At 37.1% G+C, this 19,899-nt stretch overlaps 2 protein-coding genes across 2 annotated transcripts in view; both read left to right on the top strand.

The window, feature by feature from the left end:
• Window positions 1-19,899, top strand: part of LOC121385499 (sex peptide receptor-like) — a 124,421-nt gene that overhangs the window by 55,223 nt on the left and 49,299 nt on the right. The gene's annotated exons all lie outside the window — the stretch shown is intronic.
• LOC121385027 lies at window positions 9,091-19,390 on the top strand. Its single transcript, XM_041515562.1, has 2 exons — window positions 9,091-9,578; window positions 19,330-19,390. The coding sequence occupies exons 1-2, from the start codon at window positions 9,091-9,093 to the stop codon at window positions 19,388-19,390; spliced, it is 549 nt and encodes a 182-aa protein (XP_041371496.1).

Raw genomic sequence — 19,899 nt, 5'->3', positions numbered from 1 at the left:
TTCTGTATAGTTAAATAATATATGTATTAACCAGTGTAAAATGAACCCTGCGAATGTTTGCAACATAATTAAATATAGCACTTTATTATATAACATTTAGTAAAATATCTTAAAATATCAGTGAAATAAAAGTGTTATCAGTCACTCAGTGACGATAACACATTTTGGAGTGAAAATTTCACTATTTCACTCTAAAATGTGTTATCGTCACTGTAGAAAGTGTTATCTTCACTGTAAGAAAGCCGGAAATATTTTGCTGTTGGCATTTTAAAAATAAAGGTAAATTGCCAAAGGTTATATAAGAATTGTTTCTAATTTTTTAGGAATTTATCGATGTATAAAAGTCACAAATGGTATAAAATCGCGTAGCGTAGCGAAGCGATTTTATACTACATTTGTGACTTTTATACATCGATAAATTCCTAAAAAATTAGAAACAATTCTTATAATTACAAACAGTACAAGAAGTATACCTTAAAACACTCAAAAATCATTTCTTTCGTTCTTACCGTCAACCATGTTCTGTAAATAAGCGTAGGAATACATGTATACATACTATTGGAAATTGTCCGCTAAAAATAAAAATAAGTATTGAATCAACAAAAACAGTGTATATATCTTTATTATAACTTCTTTTTAAAAAATGAAACAATTTCATGTGCAGATTTGTCTTGTGTTTTTCTATCGCAAAGTGACCTTGATATTAACTTTTGTTTACGTGTAGTGACTGTTGGTGTTGTGCGGTTATTTCGATCTTGGTCTTCCGTGATGACGTATTTTTATGAGGTTTATGGAAGGATAACGCTTGGATTTTTAGTGACGTCAGCCAATCAGAATACAGTAAATCGTATAAATTCGGAAAGTTTGTAATTATATATATATAATAAATAGAAAATTTCATGTTTTTTTTGCAATCTAATTAAAATTAGCTCCACTATTACATGTGGATCTAACACCAGCCAGTTGGAGCTCATGTCCACCAATCAAAACCTTACTTGCAGAATCCTGCCAGTGAATTAAAACTAACAACACTGCGTAGTCCCCAATGTCCAGGTAACATTTCGTCTGTAAATAATAATTTAAATATTGACCAATCACACTTCGCCTTTTATAACGTTATTTGGGAGCATACAAATTCTAAAAATATCGGGCGAGTCTATTTTAGTGGCCGCAGTACAGCGAACCATACCAATACGTACGGGGTTGGTTATCAGTCTTCAATTGTACATTAAAAATTATTTATTTATTTATAAAAAAAACCCTAACTAAATCAGTCTTGAGTTTTACATTACAAATTATTTATTTTATAAAATAAAACATGTTTAAAGGCATTCGTAATTCACACGAAACATGTCGTATACCCTCAGGATAATTCGGAATGTTTTCAAATTATTTTTAAATCACTGGCAGGATTCTGCAAGTAAGGTTTTGATTGGTGGACATGAGCTCCAACTGGCTGGTGTTAGATCCACATGTAATAGTGGAGTTAATTTTAATCAGATTGGGTTTTTTGTCAAATATGATTTATATCTCATCTCGTGAAGTTTGCAATCATATCACACTTGTCACGTGTGGTATAAAATCTGATACTACCCCTGAATTCCGTATTAAACAGAATTCATAATAGTCAACTATGAGTTAAGTATATGTTTGTCAGATAAACAGTTTCATCGAAATTTATAATTTTCAACTTTAATTTGTGTCGGTTTTGTTTTGTTTTGTTTTAGTTTTTGTTTCTTGTTGATGTGTTATTATTGTTTATTTGTTTGCTTTGGTTTTGTTTTTGTGTTTATTTTGTCGTTTTGTTTTTGTGCGTTTTTCGGGGTGGGGGGGTGGGGTGGTTTTGGGGTTTTTTTTGGTTTTTGTTTGGGGGTTTTTTTGTGGGGAGGGGTTTTGTTTTGTTATTTTTGTTGTTTTGAGGTTTTATTTACCTAATGGAGTATTCAGATCAAGAGTCCATTAATTTTGTTCCAAAAACCAACAACCTTTTTCTTTTTCATCATAGATTAGTATCTATCAGAACTCGAACTCGGTAATGCATCCGTTAACACGATGGCGGCAGCGAATCCCATCAAGTCCAATTAAGGTCGCTGACGAAAACGTGTGACATTTGTTCACGTGCCTTGCGTGATGCTAAGAATTTCCGATAATATTACTTGCAAGAATGAATAGGTATCTCTCTCTCTCTCTCTCCACTGACAAGGGGCGGGACGTAGCCCAGTGGTAAAACGCTCGCTTGATGCGCGGTCGGTTTAGAATCGATCCCCGTCGGTGGCCCCATTTCGCTATTTCTTGTTCCAGCCAGTGCTCCACAACTGGTGTAACAAAGGCCGTGGTATGTACTATCTTGTCTGTGGGATGGTGCATATAAAGATCCCTTGTTGCTAATCGAAAAGAGTAGCCCATGAAGTGGCAACAGCGGGTTTTATATATGTGTGGTCCTTCCCACAGACAGGATAGCACATATCACGGCCTTTGATATACCAGTCGTGTGTCTGTTTAACGTCAGTCAGCAAATCAATTTGAACGTAATCTCAAAATCAAACGTAATTTAGAAATGGTTGATTAAAAGATGCTTTGCATATGCTGAGCTTTTCTGCATACGGGATATCACTCGCCACATTGATTTGATCGCGGACAACGGCAAAAACTAAGACGAGTCGATACTATGACCTATCGAACCTCAGGCTTTGGCCACTGAAATGCGTTACAGACTTCCGCCGTTTAACAGGAGCTATCACTCATGCACTCCATCGCTCCCGTGAGACTAGTTCAAGGAGAGTGATTTGTAGCTCGCCTTAGCATGTGAATTTATATGGTATCAGTATGGCACTGTCTTAAATGGCTGCTCAGAGCGGTACGTGGCCCAGTGGTAAAGCGCTCACTTGATGCGCGGTCGATCTAGGATCGATCCCCGTCGGTGGGCCCGTTGGGCTATTTCTCGTTTCAGACGCGAATGGTATATTAAAGGCCGTGGTGTGTGCTATCCTGCCTGTGGGATGATGCATACAAAAGATCCCTTGCTACTAATTGAAAATGTAGCGGGTGTCCTCTCTAAGACTAAGTAGCTGATGACTAATAAAACCAATGTGCTCTAGTGGTGTCGTTAAATAAAACAGTTTAACGGGAGCTATAACTCCCACTCTCCATCGCTCCCATGAGGAGTGGGACGTAGCCCAGTGGGGAAGCGCTCGGTTGACGCGTAGTCTGTTTAGGATCGATTCCCGTCGGTGCCCCCCCCCCCCCCCTCCATTGGGCTATTTCTCGTTCCAGCCAGTGCTCCACAACTGGTACTATCCTGTCTGTGGGATGGTGCATATAAAAGATCCCTTGCTGCCAATCGAAAAGAGTAGCCCATGAAGTGGCGGCAGCGGGTTTCCTCTCTATATATCTGTATGGTCCTTAACCATATGTCTGACGCCATATAACCGTAAATAAAATGTGTTGAGTGCGTCGTTAAATAAAACATTTCCTTCCTTCCATCGACCAGTTCAAGGAGTCATTTTATTAGTCGGAAACGTCTTACAATGGAGCACACTCAGGAATGTCCCTTTAATTAAACTTAGTGTTCATATTTACGGCTTAAAGGGACATTTCTGAGTTTGCTACATTGTAAGATGTTTCCGACTAATAAAATAGTTCTACGATTAAACTTACATATTAAATATATTTTCTTGTTTAGAATATCAGTGTCTGTATATTCAGTGTGTTTCTGGTCGTCTTAATATCTGCAAGACGCCCAAACTGGATTTTCTCTTCAAATAATTTCGTACGTACGAACAAATATATTTTAAGAAATGAAATGAAATTTAACCTGGTACAAATATTAGAACAATGAGAAACACTTTTAATATATAGCCACTAATATATTATGCAGAAAAATATATTTGATATGTAATTACAACCGTTAAAAAGTCTCTGTTAGGCGATAACGTCTTAAAAATTGCAGAAACTCAGGAATGTCTGCGCCTTTAATATGGATTTTTTCAAGAACATTAGCTCATCTCATCAGTGTTCAAGGAAAAAAAAAATTGACTCATTATCGCGTAATGCTGTGCTACGGTTGGAACTTTTCGTCGTCCGTTCGCACTACTACGACACGTTTTGATCCAAAGTTTTGACACAGAACTAACTAGAACACCAATCAGTAGAACTATGTGCGTGGAATCAGTCGTCTTGGCATGCTGCATCGTGGCCAAATCTCTCATATAGGCATCTTCACAGGAAAATTCGATAGCGAAAGACATCGACATGGCAAGTCTGTGTACATATTAACATCGCCACAGCAATAATGTCTGCCCGTCTGGTCATTGACCTTCTGTCCTAAAGCAGCATCCGGTAACATCCTTTCGTATTGGATGTTTTTTAAAAAAAAGTTGCTTTCGTTGGAGCCTATTTTAGCATTTCGTACACATATACGTTTGAGGACTAACGTGTGATAAATCTTTTTTTTCCGGACGGGTAAGTATTTATACATTTCTTTTCGTTCTATTGAATGCTATTCCCATTACTTTGGCTAGATTAACCCCTGCGCGTGCTGTAACCTCACCGTGGTGCAGGGGTGTAACATTCTCTTTGAGAATGGCCAATACAGCACAATTGATACAATTGAAATTTTGAGTAAAAGTCAGTATCTATCTGTGATATTTGTACTTTTGCACAGTTCTTTACACTGTTTTTATTTAAATCTTGAATTTTTATATTGATGTTGATCATCACTTTATTTATTTGCATTACCATAGTTTGACGCCCAATAGCCAATGTATTTGTCGTGCTGGGGTGTCGTTAAACATTCATTCATTGGCTAGATTAAATGCGAAACAATGGCTACGTGGCTGGTTAATAGTTTTTGTTTACAATATTATCTACAAAAAGCAATTTCCTCAAAATATAAACAAATATTATGTAAGTACAGACTATCTGCGCATAGGCTTGCAATAGAAACTGGAAGATATAACAATACCGAGAGAAAAGATAGAGTGTGTAAACTTTGTAATATGAATGCTGTTGAAGATGAGTATCATTTTATTTTGGTCTGTCCTTTCTACAATACTATCGGATGCAGGTATATAAAACCATATTTTTACACCAGACCATCCTCTTTTAAATTGATGCAGCTATTATCCCTCCCCCCCCCCCCCCCCCACCCCCACACACACACATCTGCCTGTTACCGACTACGGTTGGACTGCTGGTGCTCCCTTGCACCTGCCATTACAGGCGGTCCCTGCTTCACCCACCCCAACCTTTCCTGTCCTGGACGGAGGAACCGGCTGATGCCGGTACTTGTGCCCAGGACAGGCGTGCGCTACAATATTCACTAGGGCAACCACGCAGAGACATGACAGTACGTAAGTGGAATGTATATACATTCTCTTATGATATATATTTTATATTGAATATTTTCATCACTTTCCCGCTAATAAAGTGTGTGTATATATATATCATCCATTAAAGGCTTTTGTAGGAGATATCGCTGGCACTATAATGTGTGATATATCGCTTCTTATAATCCTGATTGGTCACATTTTAATCACAAGACAATGTTTTGTTACGTCACTGTGTTTGTTTCAGCGCTAAACCTACTATTAGTGACGTCACGCCACTGCCGTTCTGCTAGTTAACGAGTCTACCGCTGACATTCAACCCACATTACTGAAATTGTTTACACCTGTCTCAAATGGAAATAATGATATTGGATGATAAAAAGAATACCCCCCTCGTGTCTTGTGATATCATAATTTATCAGCACTCGTTGATAAAAGTATAAAATCCTCGGCAAGCCTCGGATTTCATACTTTTATCAACTCGTGCTGATAAATTATGATATCAGAAGACACTCGGGGAGTATCCTATATATATTTGTATTGACCAGTAAATCAGCCTGACGAGTCGGCTCTATTAAAAAGAGACTAAACGATTCTGTAGCAATGGTAAAATATGTTCGACCAATATAGCCTTTTTGATAATCAAAATGACAACATAACTATATCTCTTACTCATAATATGTTCGCTCCTGTTCGCTCTATGCGTAATAATGCTATAGCTGCTCATTTGCTTTCTGGGGGTTTTCTGCAATAATTTCGTATCAAACGTTTATTTGTCTTCATCCATTTATTCCTTTCAACTTATGTTTGTGCTTATATCCAATTAAGGTTCAAGCACGCTGTTCTGGGCACACACCTCAGCTATCTGGGTTAGTTGTTAATGGTTAGGTTTCTTACAAACACATTTAAAATGACTTAGTCAAAGGGAATCCCAAATATATTTACCCGTATAGATATAAATGCTAAATATATTTCACACATTTACATAGGTTTTATGACGAAGTATATCCCATATGACTAATATATCTAGATCATTTTAATAGATACAAACTCAGAGCATTGTCTATTTTGGATATCATCATTTGAATGGATATATATATATATATATATATATATATATATATATATATATATATATATATATATATATATATATATATATATGCAGGATATTGTCTACATTATCTATTTTAATGGATACAAATTCGGTAAATTATCTATTTAATGGATATAAAACCAGTACATTATCTATTTAAAAGATACAAAACTAGTACATTATCTATTTAATGGATACAAAACCAGTACATTATCTATTTAAAAGATACAAAACCAGCACATTATTTATTTAATGGATACAAAACCAGTACATTATCTATTTAATTGAGACAAAACCAGTACATTATCTATTTAATGGATACAAAATCAGTACATTTACTATTTTAATGGATACAAAACCAGTACATTTACTATTCTAATGGACACACACTCAGTATATTGTGTATTTTTAAAGAAAACGAATTCGTGGACATTGTCTATTTTATTTTAAGACTAAAACAGGACATTGTCTGTTTTAAAAGGAATATTCTTAGTTTAGCCCTAGCAAGGCATCCGTTATCCCCCCCCCCCCCCCACCCCCCAATAAAATAAACTCACATCCTGGGGTTTACTTTCTGTGTTTTTTCACGGATAAATACCTTTGGTCGAATTACTTCACATTCCGGTTGGCCGTTGAAAGAATGAAGAAATTATTTCAGACAAAAATCGATATAGAGATTCTATAAAACATTACGATGGCCAGAAATGCATTGGTAATATAGATATTCATATAATAAATAAAATGGAAGCAACTTGTAATTGTAATACATGTATTTGTAAAATATTTTATTTGTCAAAAACCTTTTAAAACGGTTACAAACTCAGATATTGTCTATTTTAATGGGCAAACAATCAGGATAGTCATTTTAGACTTGCGTCTTGTTTTATTTTTGTTTTTCTTGTTAGTTGTCTTATTCATTGAACTAAGCATTGCAGTAATCATGGCGTCGGCGTCTACATTGGCGTGTACTATACAATGGCAGTCCTCCTACAGACAGAGTTGGAACCTTATATTGCGAACACGATGAGCTCTTCACTGTATAGAAATGGCTGCATACCCTTACGTAATACAACTCTTTCACAACGTCTTTTGAAATCATTCTTGTGCAGAGATATGGTAATTAATATGCTATGGAAGATTCCTAATCGTATGTTATGGCTTGTATTACAAAAAAATAAAAAAATAAAAAAATGTTTTATTTAACGACGCACTCAACACATTTTATTTACGGTTATATGGCGTCAGACATATGGTTAAGGACCACACAGATTTAGAGAGGAAACCCGCTGTCGCCACTACATGGCTACTCTTCCGATTAGCAGCAAGGGATCTTTTATTTGTGATTCCCACAGACAGGATAGCACAAACCATGGCCTTTGTTGAACCATTTATGGATCACTGGTCGGTGCAAGTGGTTTACACCTACCCAGTGAGCCTTGTGGAGCACTCACTCAGGGCTTGGAGTCGGTATCTGGATTAAAAATCCCATGCCTCGACTGGGATCCGAACCCAGTACCTACCAGCCTGTAGACCGATGGCCTGCCACGACGCCACCGAGGCCGGTAAATTGTATTACACACATAGAGTTGTATATTATTTTTATTACTGGTGAGTAGATTAAAGGAATGCTTGGGCAAGGCTTTTGGACTGGTAGGCATATTCAACGATATTTAATGCACATTATTGTTTAATATCAATATTAATATTGGTATATTTAATTATAAAACGGTATAAATGTGACGGTTATTATGTATAACGGGCGCAGCCATTTTGCTCCATCCCAGTGAATACGCCCTCTGGTGAGCCGGTGAATACGTAATACTTAACGCGTCACATCAGGAATTAGTCTTAAAAGTGAAGAAACAAACGTACCTGATTTTTTGCGGGATGATAAAACAGACATGCGTCTAAATGTATTTGTCAATTTTATCAGAAATAAATATAAGTCTTCCTTTTGAGGGACAAGTGCCTTTAAGGCAGAGGAAAGGAAAAGAAAGGGCTGATATCTTAACAAGAGTGGTTGACGGATATGCCACATGTTTTTACCTGTGCAAACATGATTTAAATGATGCAATTTTATTTTTTATATTGTTTGATATGTGAAAGACAGCACCTCCCCCTTACCCCCCCCCCCCCTCTATCTTTGTTTCTGTCTGTCTGTCTGTCTGTCTGTCTGTCTGTCTCTCTCTCTCTCTCTCTCTCTCTCTCTCTCTCTCTCTCTCTCTCTCTCTCTCTCTCTCTCTCTCTCTCTCTCTCTCTCTCTCTCTCTCTCTCTCTCTCTCTCTCTCTAATTCTCATTCCCATTCTCGCTCTTACACTCACTCACTTTCTTTGTTCTAACAAACCAAATGAGCACTGGCCTATTATCATTTACCACCTGAAGATAATAAAAACAGATTCATTCTGGGTATAATTGTTATTGGGTAGATCGATTTCGCGTCAGCTGCCGTGTCAATGCTTCTTCCTACGACAGACCTAGATATACATATAATTAACCTAGAAATTACACATCGACAAAACGAGAAAAAAGGAATGTTTGTTTAAATGACACCTCAGCTGGCCAAGACTGATGAACAGTACCCAGAGACATCAGGGACACAGGTATATACTGATGGATCTGCAACAAATGCAACAAGTGGAAAACAGAGGGGCTAGAATATATACGTCATGGATCCTAGTTGCTACCGAGAGGAGGCACATTTTCCTACAGGGAAACACTGCACAAACTATGCTGCAGAGGTTGAGGCTCTCATTCATGCTGCCAACATCATCAGCACTAGAGAGGAGAACTGTTCACGTGTCGTCTTCCTGACTGATGCTCTCTCTGCCCTCCAGGCTCTTGAAAAGAACAAGCTTGACAGACTTTCAGAAGCCCTACAGCCTATCAGCAGTGTTAACCAAGTCGTGCTGCAATGGATCCCTGCTCACTGTGGCATACCAGGAAATGAAAATGCAGACAGACTGACAAAACTGGGTGCAGCTAAAGAACAGGAGGATAACTGGGTGGCATACGAAGAGATGAAATCTCATATTAAATATCTGAATAGACCTCTCAAACAAACCAATGATTATTACCTGCTGTCCCGTCAGGAACAGGTCATCATTTTCCGACTAAGGACTGGACACAACAGGCTGAACCAGCATATGCATAGGAGGTTCCGGCTAGTACCTTCTTCCATGTGCTCCTGTGGAGAAGCAGAACAGACGACTGAACATGTCATCCAAGACTGCATAAACCTACAGCAGCTGAGGGAGACTACCTGGACAACTACAACAACTCTCCAGAAGAAGCTGTACGGCACAAGAAGTGATCTACAGACAACAGTATCATTCATAGTCACTGCTGGCTTCGACGTGTAGTCAACAAGCGAACGAAAAGAAGAAGACTCCTCAGCAAATTTGGAAGGGAAAGGAATGTTTTAATGACACCTCAGCAACTTTTAAGCTAAGTCCAGGGACGTAGGCTGAGGGGTTCGGTGGTCCGAACCCCCTCCCCCCACCGCTGAAGCAAATTGTCCGCTTTCAGAACTAAAACATACAGGTTTATACATGTGGAATTTCTGGTGGTGCAAAAAACAAAATATTCGACCCCCCCCCCCCAGTACAGATCACGCTACCCCCCCCCTTCCGATGTCTATTTCGAAAGGAAAGATATATTTGTTTAATAATGTCCATATCTTACAAAGATAGAAGCTATATTTATTTTTTATAATATATTTTACAAAATGTCGAAAATATTTACAGACCTGTAATTAATTTTGATTGACGACACTGAAAGACACGAGGGTAATACAGTTTACTTCTTGCAAGAAGATTAAATGTTAAGTCGTAACACGTTTTATATTTGTAATATCCGCGGGCGACGGCAATTTATTTGGTCCAAGAGGACCTATAGGCACTAAATGTGCAGGCCATGTCTATTCTGGAAGAAGAACCTCGGTTACGTTCAGTCAAACGCTTGTCGCTAACGTTTGCTAAACCTGGGGCCTAATTCACAAAAGTCTCTTAGGCTCTGTTAGACAACAAAACATCCTTTTTGTAAGTCTTTTAGCATTGCACTGCGAGACTGAAAAGTTACGAGAGTTTAGTGAATTAGGACCCTGTTTTTTACGCTAAACAGTAAACCATATGCCTACTTTGAGAACCAGTCAAAATAGTTCGGAAACGTTCGCGAAAAACCGCTGGCTGAACTTGGGACTGGGTCGACCAAGGCTAATCGGTCACTGTGACGTCAAAATTTAATGATTTCCGCGAAACTATGCGCAAATTCCGTTTTTACTGAGATAATTTATTGGTTCGTGTCTTATACATACAAGTGAGTCTCGATAAAACTAGATATATGTAATTGTGATCATTGTCGACGCAGATTTTTAAAACATCTGCCATTCTATATGGCCAGGGGGCGGAACGTAGCCCAGTGGTAAAGCGCTCGATTGATGCGCGATCGGTTTGAGATAGATCCCCGTCGGTGGGTCCTTTGGGCTATTTCTCGTTCCGGCCAGTGCACCACGACTGGTATATCAAAGGCCTTGGTATGTGCTATCCTGTATGTGGAATTGTGCATATAAAAGATCCTTTGCTACTAATTGAAAAGTGTAGCGGGATTCCTCTCTATGATGAAAATGTTTGACATCCAATTACCGATGATTAATAAATCAATGTGCTCTAGTGGTGTCGTTAAACTAAACAAACTTTAACTTTCTAGATGATCAGGGCCCCGTTTTACGAAGTGGTCTTAGCTCTACGATTACCTTAATCGCATAGCTACGTCATGGACTTAAGGTAAGATCACTTTGTAAAACGGGCCCTAAATTATTGCTAGTTTCCATTGACAGCAGCTATAATGTTTGTGTGTTTTCCTGAATTTGTGTTTAATTTTTTGTTGTTTGTTTGTTTGTTTGTTGCTGGTTATTGGGGGTTGGGGGGGGGGGGTTCTTGTGTTGTTTTGTTTGTTTGTTGTTGGGGTTTTTTATTGGTATTAATTTTGTTTGTTTTTTGTTGTTTTTTTGGGGGAGGGGGGGTGTCTGCGCCTACCATAAAACCAAGTCAAATCAAGTTAACGACCTTACATTACGGAGATCAGATCTAACCAGATGGGATTAAAAAAAAAAAAAATTAACCAAAAAATCAAAACGCTCGGGTCACAAGGGAAATTGAAATGTTAACACAAACACAGTGTAGGTTTTCCTTGTGTTGTTTTATCGGAATGTTTATGAATAAACAGAAGTCACAAGCTGGTGACGTAGGTTCTTAATTTCCCTTCCAACATGAAACAATGTTAACAACGTGGTAATACAGACAATATAGGTCTCAGCTCTTGGGTGAATGACACACAGGTCTCCCGATTGAGTTGACATTGCGACGGAGAACCTCAAGGGTACTAACAGCAGAGCTACTCTTCTTAGTTCTCTCGTTCATGTATTAAAAACCCCAATATTTATAAGATACATATACATATATTGGTTGACACGTAATTGCCATAGTTCATAGTTCTTAGCTGTAAAGCCGGAGGCAACGATTAAAGTCCATCGCGTCCTTGATTGCTGTAGTTTAGTTTCACACTAATTGGTCTGATTGCTAGTCCCTAAAGACTTAGTATATAAATGACAGGAAATAGAATAACAATTTAAAGGGACATTCCTGGGTTTGCTGCATTGTAAGATGTTTCTGACTAATAAAATATTTGTACGATTAAACTTACATATTAAATATATTTTCTTGTTTAGAATATCAGTGTCTGTATATTCCATGTGTTTCTGGCGGTCTTAATATTTACAAGAAGCCCAAGCTGGATTTTGAAAGAAAGAAAGAAATGTTTTATTTAACGACACACTCAACACATTTTATTTACGTTTATATGGCGTCAGACATACAGTTAAGGACCACACAGATTTTGAGAGGAAACCCGCTGTCACCACTACATGGGCTACTCTTTCCGATTAGCAGCAAGGGATCTTTTATTTGCGCTTCCCACAGGCAGGATAGCACAAACCATGGCCTTTGTTGAACCAGTTATGGATCACTGGTCGGTGCAAGTGGTTTACACCTACCCATTGAGCCTTGCGGAGCACTCACTCAGGGTTTGGAGTCGGTATCTGGATTACAAATCCCATGCCTCGACTGGGATCCGAACCCAGTACCTACCAGTGTGTAGACCGATGGCCTACCACGACGCCACCGAGGCCGGTAAACTGGATTTTGATTGCTAGCCCCTAGTTAACTAAAGACTATAACATAAATGGCAGGTGACAAAATAACAATTAATTGAATCGTACATCCACCGCTAAATATATAAATTACATTTGAATATCGTTTCATTTCATTTCAACTTATTTTCGTGCTTATATCCAATTAAAGTTCAAGCACGCTGTCCTGGGCACACACCTCAGCTATCTTGGCTGTCTGTCCAGGACAGCTGGTTAGTTGTTAATTGGTTAGTGGTTAGTGAGAGAGAAGAGGGTGTAGTGGCCTTACACCTACCCATTGAGCCCTTAAGAACTCGCTCTGGGTTGGAGCCGGTACCGGGCTGCGAACCCTGTACCTACCAGCCTCTAGTCCAATGAATATAGTTGTAAATGTTGCACTGTGACAACACCATCGTCCTTAGGTCACACTGGGTCGGTAACGAATCTGTTTTACTCGATCGTGGCTCAATCGCGATCTGATGCAGAAAAGTCAGTCGGCGACAGATCTGTGAAATAGCAAGAACGACCTATCGAATCTTTAAAGGGACAGTCCTGAGTTTACAACCATTGTAAAATGTTTCCGACCAATAGAGCCTTTTCGATGACGTAACATACAAATGAAATACACGTTCTTATTTAAAATACCAGTGTCTGTATATACAAGGTGTTTGTTGTTGTCTTAATGCGTTTAGTATCCCAAACCGGATTTTACCTCCCAATAATGTACGTTCGAAAAACTATATATCACGAACTAAAGTAAAAACTGAGTCCTACAAACATTAGTATACGACCACAAACACATTCGATATACAGACACTTGTATTCTAAACAAGAAAATGTATTTAGTATAAAATAGTAGTCGCCAACAAGGCTCTGTTATCGCAAACATCTTACAATGGCTGCAAACTCAGGACAGTCCTTCCAAGAATGCAACATTCCAAACAGAGTTTTTCAAAATATTATTTTTTTAAAACCTGGTCAAACGGTTGTGCGTATCTCGTGACAAAATCCAATTAGCGTCTTCTTCGATTTGAATTAAGTAATAAAAAAAAAATAAAAAAAAAAAAAATAATAATAATAATATATATATATATATATATATATATATATATATATATATATATATATATATATATATATTAATTAATTAATTAATTAATTAATTAATTAAATAAAAAATGTTTAAAGCATTAATTTTCTTTACAAAAGAAGAAAAACATTTCCTGGTGAATTCGAAAAAAAAGGTTTCGTAATGGGGCGCTGTCAGGCTTGTCAAATGAAGCTAATTTAACATTGTCGAAGAGCGAAAATGTTCCACACAGTGAGTTAATGTACAGTTTATAAAGACATCAATTTGGACCAATCAGAACGATCATATAAATTTCTGCGGTGCGGCTATTTACCGCACGGTACTGGAGATGGCCTCAGACCACAATTAATTTCGCTATATGTTTCTATATAGCCTTAGTGGCTATAATATTTTTATTAATATCAGCAGGCCCGTGAAGTTTTGTATGTACCTTTGCCTGCATGGGGGACACATACCCTGAAAAGGACAACCCCTGTTGTCCAGCTCTTTCTCCCAGCATATTGGTTTAAACAGACACACCCTCTAAACCTGGCCGGAGTACACCCATTTTACACAAAAAGCACTACTTTTGCATGGGCCGGAATTACCACAAACAAGTCTTCAATGTCAACAAGTTACACATGTTTACAAACTACATGCTATCCCCTGTCACTTCAGTCAAACAGTTGCCACTTCATAGCTGTCTGCCATGAAATAATCACAGTCAAACAGCAGACTACTTGCGCGGTGAAACTTCCGGATTTTGGACAACCAAATGGGAAGATAACTGTAATCTGAGGCCTATCAGTCAATTTTTTCCCCTAAAATCTGGCCCACACTAATGCATTCCAATGATATACATATTAAAGCAATGCTCGGTAAGTATCGGTATGTCACCTTTAAACTGAGAGTATACAGAGGCTGTGTTAAAACACCTACCACAGTGCCTTGCCATGGCCAATTTTAGCAATGGAAACTTGAGTGACACCAACTTCAAAATGTAATAACTTTATCAAATTTTGGAATTTCTTCATACAATGAGCAGCTATTTTTTCTTCTACATATGTTCTATCTGCACAGTGTTGTCTTGGAAAGATTTTGAAATATTTAAAGGAAAAAAAATCAATCATTAGATTTTACTTCATTTTTAATGAAATATTAAACTTAAATTTAAATTTTTGAAAAACAAAAAAATCTAAAACTGTAAAATTTTGCATTTTAGATATGATAAGTGGAGGCTTAGTAAAGATATGGTGACTGAATTCATGATACATTATTAGAAATGTGTCAGAGGGATGGTGAAAGTCACAAAATTGGGGCCATTTGCAACAAATGTTTACACACTAATTTCAGGAAAATTAGACATGATAGGCCTCATATTCAATTTTGACCTGCTGTATTTACTTAATCTACTTCATTTACTGTATTAGACATGTAGCCACTTTGTAAAAGGCAAAACAGTCCATATAAAATGCATATTAATATGAATATGCCCTACAGATATTACTTAGGTATACACCATAATATTTTTTTTGTTGACGACAACTTTGAAAATGAAGATTTTGTCACAAAATGCTGATATAAATCCTACCAAGAGGTACTTGCACCATATTTTTCAGTTTCCAGTGATAACTGTTAACAAGTGTAGTCATGTGCCAGTGTCTGGGATACCTCAGTGTAGTATTTCTTGATTGGAAGGATGTTTGTAGTAATGACCACTGAATATGCATTATGGATTATTCTGCCATCTGTATTACAAGCCAAAATGTTAACCTTTTTGGCACATTTTCTGCAATAAACTTGACAAGTATACCAGCATCTGATTACTGAACACAATAAATACATTCAGACAGCATAGAATATTAGCCTATTAGATTTTCTAAGGATAAAAGACCATTTTTGAAAAATTACTGAAGTGTGTAATTTACATAAATGTAGGTGAAATGTATTATTAGAGTACTTAATCTTGTTAAAAACTGTATACTATTTATTTAAAGTGTTTAATTACATTTAGTAGTGATATATTCATTATATTTAGATTTTCTGTCCAATTGCAATAATTGAGAAACTCATTAAAATTCAATATGTAAAAAAAAAAAAATCTCAATATTGACTAACAAAATCCAAGTTTTGCTCATTTTTACCAAATTATTAGCTCAAAACTGTTAAAAAAATATTGCAACAACCTGTAGTAACATCAGAGGTCATTTTATGCTATTTTGGAGGATACTGAAATTTAAAAGTTGAAAATTTTAATTTTAATTTTTAATAAATTCAAAAAAAAATGTTTTTTAATTTAATAAAATATTTAGAAAATAAATAAATTAGTTTTCATATTCCTTGTGGTATGCACAATCAGTCTGTGTAATTTCACCTCTCTGGTTATAATACTTTCATCAGAATCAAGCATTTAACCGGTGTAATGTGTGAACTATATCAGGCCTCAGACCACAATTAATTTCGCTATATGTTTCTATATAGCCTTAGTGGCTATAATATTTTTATTAATATCAGCAGGCCCGTGAAGTTTTGTATGTACCTTTGCCTGCATGGGGGACACATACCCTGAAAAGGACAACCCCTGTTGTCCAGCTCTTTCTCCCAGCATATTGGTTTAAAACAGACACACCCTCTAAACCTGGCCGGAGTACACCCATTTTACACAAAAGCACTACTTTTGCATGGGCCGGAATTACCACAAACAAGTCTTCAATGTCAACAAGTTACACATGTTTACAAACTACATGCTATCCCCTGTCACTTCAGTCAAACAGTTGCCACTTCATAGCTGTCTGCCATGAAATAATCACAGTCAAACAGCAGACTACTTGCGCGGTGAAACTTCCGGATTTTGGACAACCAAATGGGAAGATAACTGTAATCTGAGGCCTATCAGTCAATTTTTTCCCCTAAAATCTGGCCCACACTAATGCATTCCAATGATATACATATTAAAGCAATGCTCGGTAAGTATCGGTATGTCACCTTTAAACTGAGAGTATACAGAGGCTGTGTTAAAAACACCTACCACAGTGCCTTGCCATGGCCAATTTTAGCAATGGAAACTTGAGTGACACCAACTTCAAAATGTAATAACTTTATCAAATTTTGGGAATTTCTTCATACAATGAGCAGCTATTTTTTCTTCTACATATGTTCTATCTGCACAGTGTTGTCTTGGAAAGATTTTGAAATATTTAAAGGAAAAAAAAATCAATCATTAGATTTTACTTCATTTTTAATGAAATATTAAACTTAAATTAAATTTTTGAAAAACAAAAAAATCTAAAACTGTAAAATTTTGCATTTAGATATGATAAGTGGAGGCTTAGTAAAGATATGGTGACTGAATTCATGATACATTATTAGAAATGTGTCAGAGGGATGGTGAAAGTCACAAAATTGGGGCCATTTGCAACAAATGTTTACACACTAATTTCAGGGAAAATTAGACATGATAGGCCTCATATTCAATTTTGACCTGCTGTATTTACTTAATCTACTTCATTTACTGTATTAGACATGTAGCCACTTTGTAAAAGGCAAAACAGTCCATATAAATGCATATTAATATGAATATGCCCTACAGATATTACTTAGGTATACACCATAATATTTTTTTTGTTGACGACAACTTTGAAAATGAAGATTTTGTCACAAAATGCTGATATAAAATCCTACCAAGAGGTACTTGCACCATATTTTTTCAGTTTCCAGTGATAACTGTTAACAAGTGTAGTCATGTGCCAGTGTCTGGGATACCTCAGTGTAGTATTTCTTGATTGGAAGGATGTTTGTAGTAATGACCACTGAATATGCATTATGGATTATTCTGCCATCTGTATTACAAGCCAAATGTTAACCTTTTTGGCACATTTTCTGCAATAAACTTGACAAGTATACCAGCATCTGATTACTGAACACAATAAATACATTCAGACAGCATAGAATATTAGCCTATTAGATTTTCTAAGGATAAAAGACCATTTTTGAAAAATTACTGAAGTGTGTAATTTACATAAATGTAGGTGAAAATGTATTATTAGAGTACTTAATCTTGTTAAAAAACTGTATACTATTTATTTAAAGTGTTTAATTACATTTAGTAGTGATATATTCATTATATTTAGATTTTCTGTCCAATTGCAATAATTGAGAAACTCATTAAAATTCAATATGTAAAAAAAAAAAAATCTCAATATTGACTAACAAAATCCAAGTTTTGCTCATTTTTACCAAATTATTAGCTCAAAACTGTTAAAAAATATTGCAACAACCTGTAGTAACATCAGAGGTCATTTTATGCTATTTTGGAGGATACTGAAATTTAAAAGTTGAAAATTTTAATTTTAATTTTTAATAAATTCAAAAAAATGTTTTTTAATTTAATAAAATATTTAGAAAATAAATAAATTAGTTTTCATATTCCTTGTGGTATGCACAATCAGTCTGTGTAATTTCACCTCTCTGGTTATAATACTTTCATCAGAATCAAGCATTTAACCGGTGTAATGTGTGAACTATATCAGGCCTCAGACCACAATTAATTTCGCTATATGTTTCTATATAGCCTTAGTGGCTATAATATTTTTATTAATATCAGCAGGCCCGTGAAGTTTGTATGTACCTTTGCCTGCATGGGGGACACATACCCTGAAAAGGACAACCCCTGTTGTCCAGCTCTTTCTCCCAGCATATTGGTTTAAACAGACACACCCTCTAAACCTGGCCGGAGTACACCCATTTTACACAAAAAGCACTACTTTTGCATGGGCCGGAATTACCACAAACAAGTCTTCAATGTCAACAAGTTACACATGTTTACAAACTACATGCTATCCCCTGTCACTTCAGTCAAACAGTTGCCACTTCATAGCTGTCTGCCATGAAATAATCACAGTCAAACAGCAGACTACTTGCGCGGTGAAACTTCCGGATTTTGGACAACCAAATGGGAAGATAACTGTAATCTGAGGCCAGATAACCACTCTACACAAATTTCTCCGACGTTTGCGACCTTGTAAACAGGATAATATCGGACGCTTGGGCAGCTATTATAACAAGATATTTTTGTCGTCGGAAGTTATTTGTTCGATCGCCTGACTTACTCGTTATGTTCGCCTAAAGGTCGGTTTCCCTGAGTATATGTACACAGTGCTCTTTAAGTAATGCACTGCTTAGATCATCCATATTTGATAATCATAATGGCGGGGGTTTGAAAATACACCGATTAAAGAGAATTTCTGTAATTATGGTACATTAAATCTCCGAGGGCGGGATTTAGCTCAGTCGGTTGAGTACTCACCTGAAGTACTTGAGTCGCAGGATCGAACCACCTCGGTGGATCCATTCAGCTGATTGGGGGAGGGGGGGTGTTCTCGTTCCAACTAGTGCACCACAATTGGTCAAAGGCCGTGGTATGTGCTATCCTGTCTGTGGGATGTAGCATATAAAAGATCCCTAATGGAAGCTAGGCATCTTTTTGTATGCACTATCTCAGACAGGATAGCACATACCACGGCCTTTAATATACAATACGTGGTGCACTGAACGAGAAATAGTCCAATGGGCCCACTGACGGGGATCGACCCTAGATCGACCAAAAAAAACCCAGATTTTATCACACATCTAATGTTCATGATTATAATGTAGGAACTCTCGCCATTTCGTTATCTCGTCCAAGAACCGACTGAACGGGACTTATCTGCCGTAAGTTCAGCCAGCCGTTTATCGCTAACGTTTGAGAACTGGTTTCCAGGTCAAGTCAGGTCAGGTCAGAGAGTTTAACGTGCACATTCAGAGCAAGCTGTTGTAGCGCACGCCTGTCCTGGGCGCAGGTGTCGGCCTCAGCCGGTTTCTCCGTCCAGGACAGGAAAAAGACTGGTTTCCAAAATGGTAATTCGTTTTAACATGAAGTGCATAAACCAGTCTGGCAGGCGATTTACTGCTCGGTCTGGCTTAACTCCGCACTGACTTTCGTAGATCTCTACGTCGTCAGTTTAGCTGTACTTGTTACTGGATACTTTGTGCAGTGTTTTTTGTTTTTTGTTTTTTTTTGTGGGGGGGGTGTGGGTGTGCGTAGGTTTTTTGGGTATGTTTTTGTTTGTTCGTTTGGGTTTTTTGTTTGTTTTTTTGTTGTTGTTTTATTTTTAAAAAAATTGGGGGGGGGTTGCGGGTGTTTGCTCTGTTGTTTGGTAGTCGACGTACGTGAATCGGTAATGC

The sequence above is a fragment of the Gigantopelta aegis genome, chromosome 11 (assembly GCF_016097555.1).
Source record: "Gigantopelta aegis isolate Gae_Host chromosome 11, Gae_host_genome, whole genome shotgun sequence".
Lineage (NCBI taxonomy): Eukaryota > Metazoa > Mollusca > Gastropoda > Neomphalida > Peltospiridae > Gigantopelta > Gigantopelta aegis.
Note: the sequence above shows the minus strand (reverse complement) of the source record. Positions and strands in the feature narration are given on the sequence as shown.

Bases quoted from the DNA above. Each gene is read 5' to 3' on its own strand.
- LOC121385027 (XM_041515562.1), top strand. From the start codon at position 9,091: ATGGATCCTAGTTGCTACCGAGAGGAGGCACATTTTCCTACAGGGAAA. The intron at 9,579-19,329 runs GTTCCGGCTAGT...ATTATAATGTAG, and splicing joins AACCAGCATATGCATAGGAG to GAACTCTCGCCATTTCGTTA.